The sequence below is a fragment of the Camelina sativa genome, chromosome 8 (genome assembly GCF_030686135.1).
Source record: "Camelina sativa cultivar CO46 ecotype springtype chromosome 8, ASM3068613v1".
Taxonomy (NCBI): domain Eukaryota; kingdom Viridiplantae; phylum Streptophyta; class Magnoliopsida; order Brassicales; family Brassicaceae; genus Camelina; species Camelina sativa.
In genome coordinates, this window is record NC_141887.1 from 12,091,452 (window position 1) to 12,100,806 (window position 9,355).

The 9,355-nt window shown below is 35.4% G+C and overlaps 2 protein-coding genes across 2 annotated transcripts; both read left to right on the forward strand.

Moving 5' to 3' along the window:
- Window positions 1-3,236: 3,236 nt before the first annotated feature.
- On the forward strand, window positions 3,237-4,682 carry LOC147939984 (uncharacterized). Its single transcript, XM_087460961.1, has one exon. The coding sequence runs from the start codon at window positions 3,237-3,239 to the stop codon at window positions 4,680-4,682; it is 1,446 nt and encodes a 481-aa protein (XP_087317087.1).
- A 1,661-nt stretch (window positions 4,683-6,343) lies between these two features.
- On the forward strand, window positions 6,344-8,906 carry LOC147939985 (uncharacterized). Its single transcript, XM_087461102.1, has 5 exons — window positions 6,344-7,063; window positions 7,781-8,024; window positions 8,205-8,373; window positions 8,480-8,767; window positions 8,873-8,906. Exons 1-5 carry the CDS (start codon window positions 6,344-6,346, stop codon window positions 8,904-8,906), a joined length of 1,455 nt encoding a protein of 484 aa, XP_087317228.1.
- Window positions 8,907-9,355: the final 449 nt, after the last annotated feature.

The window sequence follows — 9,355 nt, forward strand, 5'->3', positions numbered from 1 at the left end:
TATTATTTTATAAAAAATTTAAATTAGTATTAAAGAAAAAGTTAAATTTCATATACACAATTTTTTGAAATATAAAAATCAGTTGTGTTATAAAATCAAATCTGATAAAAAAAATCATGAATTTAACTCGACATCCAGGCGAGGCAAATTAAACTGATGACCTCACATATCCTAAACCATTTCTTTGACCACCAGAAAAACAAAACAATTTTATCATCATGAATTTAACTCGTTTTCATATTTAATTGATCGCTACCACCTATGTTTTCGTGTTTTTTATTCAATGTTTTCTTATTTTTCGTATTTTTTCTTGTCATTTCTATTGTCAAATTTTGTGGTAATCGTCATCATTACTTTTACCGTCTGGTTCTTCGCTATACTCTTTTTCTTCTTCATCCTCGTCAACTTCTTCACATTCCTCCACTAAAAAATATTTTTTTAGACTACCACACAATTTGTTAATCCATCAAACTCCAAGAACAAAATCATTTATTTTCTCATAAAAATAAAAAATAAGATAAAAAATCAAAAATTAAAGAAAGAATATCAACTCATCTATAAAATCATACACAAAAATATGTTTTACAACTCATAAGAAATAAAAAGCACAAACGTAGATAAATAAGATCATTTATGTTTTACATAAATATTTATAATATTTTAAACTTTTAAAAGGTTTCGAAATATAAATTTTGAACCTTTTAAAAAGTTTCAATATTTATATATTTTAAACTTTTAAAATTTAAAAATTATAATATTTTAAAAAAATTTAAAAGCTAAGAACTTTTAAAAGTTTCAATATTTATAATATTTAAACTTTTAAAAAGTTTCAATATTTATAATATTTTAAACTTTTAAAATTTAAAAACTATAATATTTAAAAACTTTTTAAAAGCTAAGAACTTTTAAAAGTTTCAATATTTATAATATTAAAACTTTTAAAATTTTTAAATATTATAATATATTTTTTTGAAACTTTTTAAAGTTTTAATTGATTAAATAAAAAACTGGATCAAACCGAATATACTTTTAAACTTGGACGCGTGATAAATCAAGCTTTCCTGCTCATTCGTTGTTGGAAGCATATTAATCTTATTTATACTGGTTCTGAACCATTGTCTAAAAAATTTCTAGCCGATGTGGGATATTGTCCATAGTTCTTTTATTTCCATAAATTTAAAATTTTCCTTTTTCTAAAAAATTCTGGAAATTTAAAAAATATTAATGAATGGCATGTCAAATCCTGATAGGATGTTTAAAATAATTCTTAATATTGAAAATTCCAGAAATTTTTAAAAATGTTAATTAGTGAGATGTCTAATCTCTATTGGTGGTTTAAAATCTTAGGTGGACAGCTTAAGAAACTTATAGCTCATACTTTTTATTAGTATAGATTAGCCGCTTCGCTTTAGCATGTTCCTTTTTATTCTTTTGACTATTCAATGCATAAAATTATATGTATACTTTTAGTTCTATTTTTTTCTTGTATATCTTTCTAGTTTAACTTTAACAAATTTAATTCATATTCTAATTGTTTAGTATACATATAACTTAACTAAAAATGTTAGTAAAACTACTAAATTAATAACATCAAACAATATTATCTCTTTTGTAGTTCATTTGTTATTTTTAGAGTTTAAATTTATTTGATATGGTTAGATAAGTGAATTTAAATATAATACATATATTTATAGTTTATTGTGAATTTTTAAGTTTGTAAATGTGTCTTGAAAATCCCTCTTTCAAGAGAATTTGTTAAAAATATCTTTTTGGATACCCCTTTTCAAAAATACCCTCTTTTTGAACATTTTCATTTTTACCCTCTTTTACATAATTTCAATGTGTTAAATTAATTTAAAATTTTTTTTTTTTAGGTTTGGGTTCTCATTCTACATTTAAGATATAGTTTTGAGGGATTAGGGTTTAGTATTTGGAGTTTAGGGTTTAGAATTTAGTGATTTTATTCATAGAAAAGGGGTGTTTTTGAAAATGACTAACATGAAAGGGTATTTTTAAAAAATGACATAGGAAAAGGGATAGTTTTAAAAATCCTCCTTTTTTAATTATTAAATTATATATATCATATAATATAAGTAATTAAGTGTAATTATAAACCAATAAAAGCAACACTTTCAAAAATTTGGGTTCATTTTTTATTTCAAAATTTAAAATATGTTAAACGGAAGATATACTTTCATACTGTCAAATTAGTATATATAATTTCTGTAACATTTTTATAATAGAAATTTATTATTATTAAATATATGTGTTTGTGCCCCATACAAAGTAGTCTTCTGCATCCGCCACTGCACACACATGCGTGTATGGACATGTATTTTTGGCTTTTGAGAACTCCATAGGAACGTAATACGGGGAACAGAGTTCCAGCATTTGGAAACTAAAGCCCTATCATACTACCATGGATCTATAGGGTTAAGCTTTTAAGACCTTTAATATTTTTGATTACACCAAGACTAATTATTCTTTAATATCATCTAAATGTGTAGGTTTTGTAGTGTTCCCTTTTGTAGCAAAATACAATTGTTCCATATATGGCAAAAGAGTGTAGACTCTTCACATGTCGTTATGATTCCCTTTCTCCCTTCTTGTGTGTCTCTCAGGGTGCATTCATTTAATTATTATTTATTTCTTACATGGAGAATAATATAACTATAATTAATTAGCTCATAGTATTTTTTATGTTTGATTAAAAACATGTAGTTACATTTTCCCAGCCAAAACAAAAGTTCTGGTACAACACAAACGTACACATGTATGCGTAGCGTACCCCTAATAAATGAGAATTATTATTATTATTATTATTATTATTATTATTATTATTATTATTTTGAATGATACCAAATTATAGATATGATAAGTTTTGAATACCTTATCAAGACAAGTTTTTTTTGGAAAGAAAGACAGAAAAAGGGAAAAGGTTGATTTTCTAGATTCTCTTTTTTGGGTTCAAAACCTTCTATCTCTACTAGTGTCTTTCACTAGGTTTAGATTAGAACATTAGACCAGAAAACTCTTTCTCTGAAGTTAATTTCAACTGCTTTACTCTCCGTCGAGGTACTTTTAGATCAAATCCACAAAAGCTTTTAGGGTTTGTGCATCGTGTTCATAGTGATAAACTTGTAGGCTGGTTTTCTCTAGTTATCGATTCATTTTTACGGTGGTTTATCCTCTAAAGCGTAAGGTTCAGTGAGTCTTTCTCTTAGTATCACAAAAGCATGTCGTCAGCCATGGATAAAGCTCTTATGGCGATGTCTTTGGAAGAGGAAGAAGAGGATATCCCTTTCCAGATGCCCGATCTACCCGAATACATGTCGATGGAAAGAAATGCTCTGAGTTTAGTTGGGAGAATGCTTAATCCAGTTTGTCAACCAATGAAGAATCTAATCCGAGATATGCCTCGGAAGTGGCAAAAACAGGGAAGGGTGAGTGGGGTCGCTCTCTCCAATGAGAAATTCCAATTTATCTTTGATTCTGAACATGATCTTCTGGAAGTTCTAGCTAAGGGATCACACACATACAATGATTGGTCGCTTGCCGTTGACAGGTGGTATGCGGATCCTCCGATATTGGTTCAGATTTGGAACTTACCGATCAACAACTATACTGCAAAAGCTATCACAGCTCTCGGTGAGCACATGGGTGAAGTCAAAGAAGTAGCTTTTGATCCAGATAAAGCGCAGATTCAAGCTTTTGTCAGAGTCAAAGTGCTTTTTGATGTGGCAAGACCAATACGAAGATCAAAAGTCATCAATCTACGTAATGGAGAAACCACAACGATAAGGTTCCAATATGAAAAGATCCAGAAAACGTGCTATGAGTGTCAGAGACTCACACATGAAAACACCATCTGTCTGGTGTTGTTAAAGAAACAGGATGCAGTGGTTGAGGCAAAAAGAACAGAAGGTCCCAATCCTAAACCGTGTAAAGTGTCGTTTCTCAAAGAAAGTGATCCTTTGTTCGGAGTTCCGAGAGAGGATCAGGTGGGTATTGATCCAAACACGGGTCGACAAAAGATTGCTCAAGATGTGCTTGAAGGAATGCGCCAATACCTGGTGGTAAACAATAATGAAGACTGGCAAGTTAAAACAGAAAGGATCAAGAAATCAGTCAGTGAAGTGCAGAAAGATCCGACAACAAGCAAGTCAATCCTAAGGTTGGAAGAAGCTCCGATTGTGCATCAGAACGTTAACAAAGATAAAGGTCTGGTATTTGACTACTCCAAGGAAATGTCACCAGTGGTTGTGAGGTCTACAGAGAATCCAGATCCAAAACTGATGGCTTCAGCAATAAAGGCACACCCAAACAGAAATTGGTTGGAGAATGATTATCAGAGTATCTCCTTTGAAGAATCGGGGTCTTTCCTGGCTTTGTCCCAACCTTTCCAAGACAGTGCAACGAGATACAGAACTGGCTTCTATGAGGCTGGTTCTTCTGGCACTAGTTCAAAAAGGGGCAAACAGAGGAATCGACCTCCAAAGAGTCGGAGAAAACCAAAACCAAAATATATAGGACCTAATGTTGAGGGACAAGATATGCAAATGGTTTCGGTAAAGGGGAACAAAGAGAAGAGAAAAGCAGAGTATGGGGTTAACAGTGCTGCAAAGTCTACTAAACTGAACCCTAAAGAGGTGGTCCCAAAGGAGGGACCGCCCAATGGTTAATGAGCATATTCAGCTGGAATTGCCAAGGCTTGGGACGGTCTCAAGACTTGGCAATTCAACGTCTCAAAGAGCTACGTAAAAAACAGTTCCCTGAGATAGTGTTCTTAATGGAAACCATGCAGAATAGAGATAGTTTGTTTGATGTACAGTGTTTATTAGGCTATGATCGAATGTTCACGGTGGACCCGATCGGTAAATGTGGAGGTCTAGCTCTCTTTTGGAAGAATAGTGTCCAGCTGGACATCCAGTTTTTTGACAAAAACCTGATAGATATTCAGGTGCAGTTTGGAGTAGAAAACTTCTTTCTTTCTTGTGTCTATGGTGATCCAGAAACTACTAAAAGGGGAGCCGTATGGGAAAGATTAAGTCGTATTGGGGTGAACAGAAGTGAAAGATGGTGTATGTTAGGGGACTTTAATGATATCCTTCACAACAGTGAAAAGATTGGAGGTCCTAGAAGAGCTGTCAACGTCTTTTAACCTTTTCTTATATGCTCGACTCTTGTGGAATGGTTGAATTACCTAGTACGGGTAATAAGTAATAAGTTTACATGGGCGGGGAGAAGAGGAGACCACTGGATTCAGAGCCGCCTTGATCGAGCTTTTGGGAATAAAGCTTGGTTGGATCAATTTCCAGCTGCAAATCAAGGTTTTTTGGATATGAGGGGTTCGGATCATAGACCTATTCTATTAAGTCTTATAGCTTCTCAAGACTCCTATAAAGGTCATTTTATCTTTGATAGAAGATTTCTACATAAGCCTGAGGTCAAGAAAGTCATTGCAAAAGCTAGGAAATCGGGTAATAGAAGTTTGGGTTTAAGAGTTTCTCAAAGACTCCGAGACTGCAGAAAATCTCTTTGTTCCTGGAAAAAAAATAACAGCATGAACTCCTTGGTAAAAATCCATCAGTTGGAGAAAGCTCTAGAGAAAGTGCGATCTGGCCGATGGCCCAACCCTCACCAGGTACACATCTTAAAGGGTGAACTATCTAGAGCTTATAGAGCCGAGGAAGATTTCTGGAGACAAAGAAGCCGGAAAAAATGGTTAAGATCAGGGAACCGAAACTCTAGATTTTTCCATGGTTCTGTGAAAGGAAATAGATCAAGGATTAGGATTGAAAAATTGATTGACAGACTTGGGAATACTCAAAGAGCTGAAGCTGCAAAGGGGGAAGTGGCATCAGAATATTTCTCTACCCTTTTCAAATCATCAAATCCATCTCCTTTTCATGATTGGTTTTCTGATTTCCAACCGAAGGTATCGCAGGCAATGAATGATGATCTAGTTGAAAAGGTTACTGATGATGAAGTTAAGAGAGCAGTTTTTTCTATTAAAGCAGCGAGTGCACCAGGGCTGGATGGAATGTCAGCAAGCTTTTTCCAATAGTACTGGGATACTGTAGGTCCCCAAGTCACAAAAGAGGTGCAACTTTTCTTTGAGAATGGAGTTTTTCCGGTTGACTGGAACTATATACACCAATTTCTCCTACCAAAAACCCATCACCCGACAGAGATGAAAGATATGAGACCGATTAGTCTCTGTAATGTCCTTTACAAGGTAATCTCAAATATTTTGGTCTCAAGATTAAAGCCTCTTCTCCCCCACATTGTGTCTATAAATCAATCCGCCTTTGTTCCGGAAAGGTTGATATCGGACAATATCATGGTGGCTCATGAGACAGTACACAGTCTTAGTGGTCGTCAAGCTACACCGGATAACTTCATGGCAGTAAAGACTGACATGTCCAAGGCTTATGACAGAGTTGAGTGGTGTTATCTAAGATCTCTTCTAGTGGCTATGGGATTCCATCTTCGGTGGATTGAGTGGGTTATGAGATGTGTCAGTTCGGTTACATACTCAGTTCTCATAAACGATCAACCTTTTGATCTTATTACCCCTCAAAGAGGTATCCGACAAGGTGACCCACTATCACCTTTCCTTTTTGATCTTTTCACTGAAGGATTGACTTATCTACTGAATAAAGCTCAAAGGGAGGGTAGATTACAAGGGTTGAAGTTTACTGATCAAGGTCTGGAAATACACCACTTGCTTTTTGCTGATGACAGCCTCTTTATTTGCAAAGCAACAATGGTGCAGAGTCACAACCTTCAACAAATCCTAGTTAGATATGGAAAACTCATTGGTCAGGAGATCAACCTCCACAAATCATCTATTACCTTTGGAATCAATGTGAGTCCAGCTCTTAAAGGAGGAATTCAAAACAAATTGGGAATTTTCAAGGAAGGAGGAGCCGGAACTTACTTGGGTATGCCTAAATGTTTTTCTGGATCAAAAGTTCAACTGCTAAGCTATATCAAGGATGGAGTAAAAGAAAAACTATTTGGTTGGTATAACAAGTCATTGTCACAAGGAGGTAAAGAGGTAATGTTAAAGTCGGTAGCATTGGCAATGCCCGTTTTTGTTATGTTCTGTTTCAAGCTACCCAAAACTACTTGTTCAAATCTATCAAGTGTGATGGCCGACTTCTGGTAGAATAATGTAGAACACTCGAACAAAATCCATTGGCAAAGTTGGGAGAAGCTATGCTTACCAAAAGATCAAGGTGGAATGGGTTTTAGAGACATTGCAACTTTCAACCAAGCTTTGCTCTCTAAACAGGCTTGGAGATTACTGCAATTCCCAGATTGTCTCTTCGCACAAGTAATGAAGAGTAAATATTTCCCTTCTTCTGATTTTCTAAATGCTAAACTAGGACCTCGCCCATCTTTTGCGTGGAGAAGCATTCTATTTGGAAGGGAACTCTTGCTGAAAGGACTAAAAAAAGTATTGGCAATGGCAAAACCATCAGAGTATGGATGGATAATTGGATTGAGATGGTGAGTGGAGACCCCCTTGGAGGAAAAACAATTTTTTCAACCCAAATCTCAGAGTCTCGGATCTAATCGACAGAAGAAGAAGAACGTGGGATCCTCACAAACTAGAAGAACATTTCCTACTTGGGGACATTCGGAGAATTCTCAAACTTAAGCCTGTCATTGATCAAGAAGATTTCTATATATGGAGATATAACAAAAGCGGTGACTTCTCGGTTAAATCGGCTTATTGGCTAGCCTCTCAATCTACTAATGTACTGATCAGAGCCCAAGCAACCCAATTGCCATCTACAAATCCACTCAAGGAAAAATTTGGCAGGTTCCAAATGATCCCAAACTCAAGGTTTTCCTATGGAAAGTCCTGTCCGGAGTCATTCCAGTGGCCACAACTCTAAACGGGAGGGGTCTAAATGTTGATGAAAGATGTCTTATTTGTGGTTTTGAAGGAGAATCCATTACTCATGTTCTTTTTGCTTGTCCTGTGGCTAGACAAACGTGGGCTGTTGCAGGTATCCCCTCTCCGGAGTTTGGTTTTCACAATGGGTCGATCTTCTCGAATATGTGGTACCTGCTCACGAACCAGAGCAACAAAGATTAGTCAGAAGAAATACGACACTCTTTTCCGTGGGTGATGTGGAGGTTGTGGAAAAACAAGAACCATATTGCTTTTGAAGGGCTTTGTTTTTCAGTTATTGATTCGGCCCAAAAAGCGAAGGATGACTGGTTTGAGTGGGTCGAAGCTCAAAGAGTCGAAGAGGTCAGTATAACTGAACCAGTGGAACCTAGGGACCCAGGTGAAGGGACCCCGACGAATGGAGGTAACCAAACAGACAAGCTATGGCTACCTCCCCCCGACAGGTTGGCTTAAATGCAACATAGGTAACTCGTGGTCCAAAAGAAACAAGTTAGCTGGTGGAGCTTGGGTATTGAGAGATCATGAAGGTGTTGTCTTACTTCATAGTAGACGTGCATTCTCAAGAGTATCTGACCAAAGAGAAGCTCAGTTTGTATCTCTCATGTGGGCTATAGTCAATATGAGAAGTCACAAAATCGATAAGGTGATCTTTGCAATGCAGGAAAAGTTTCTCTTCAATGCGATATCAAGACCTGCTGCTTGGCCATCTTTCAAATACCAAGCGGCGGAAGCTAACGAATCACTTCGACATTTCAAAAGTTGGAATTTTTCTTTGGAAAATTCAATCTCAAACAGGGGTGTTATCTTAATAGCAGAAAGCGTCACTAATGATTGCAGGTTACAGTCGTACGTAGCTGCAAATCACCCCTTTTGGCTTCATCATGTTTTTTTAGAGGAAAGAACTCCTCAACCTGTTTGATTTTGACTTTTTGGCCTATGTAGGTATTCTTTTTGTATAGGCCCTCAGAAGCGATAAAGGGTGTAATTTAGAAAAAGAAGCTGGGTAGAGTTCTATTGCATAAATTTCCTTTCTTATGACTGAACATTTTCAACCTGTAACAAACTACTCTAATGAAATATAACTTTAGTTGACCAAAAAAAAGATAAGTTTCGAATACAATACATTTTGAGCCTCATTATTGAGCTTTCTTTTTGAGGGTCAGAATTGTAGAGAAGTGATACCAACACTTAGTACTTGAAAATTAACCAGGCTGGAACTGGAAGTTTGCGAACCAATGGTAGAGATAGGTATCTTGATATGATCCTGAGGAAGCTGATGAAGAATGAGAATTTTTAGTATGAAAATATATAATTTTTACTCGTTGTAGTACATTATGAAAAATTTAAGGTATATTTTTACACATGTAAGTATATGTGAACAAAGCAACAAACAACATGTGAGATATACCCAAATACACAGAACCG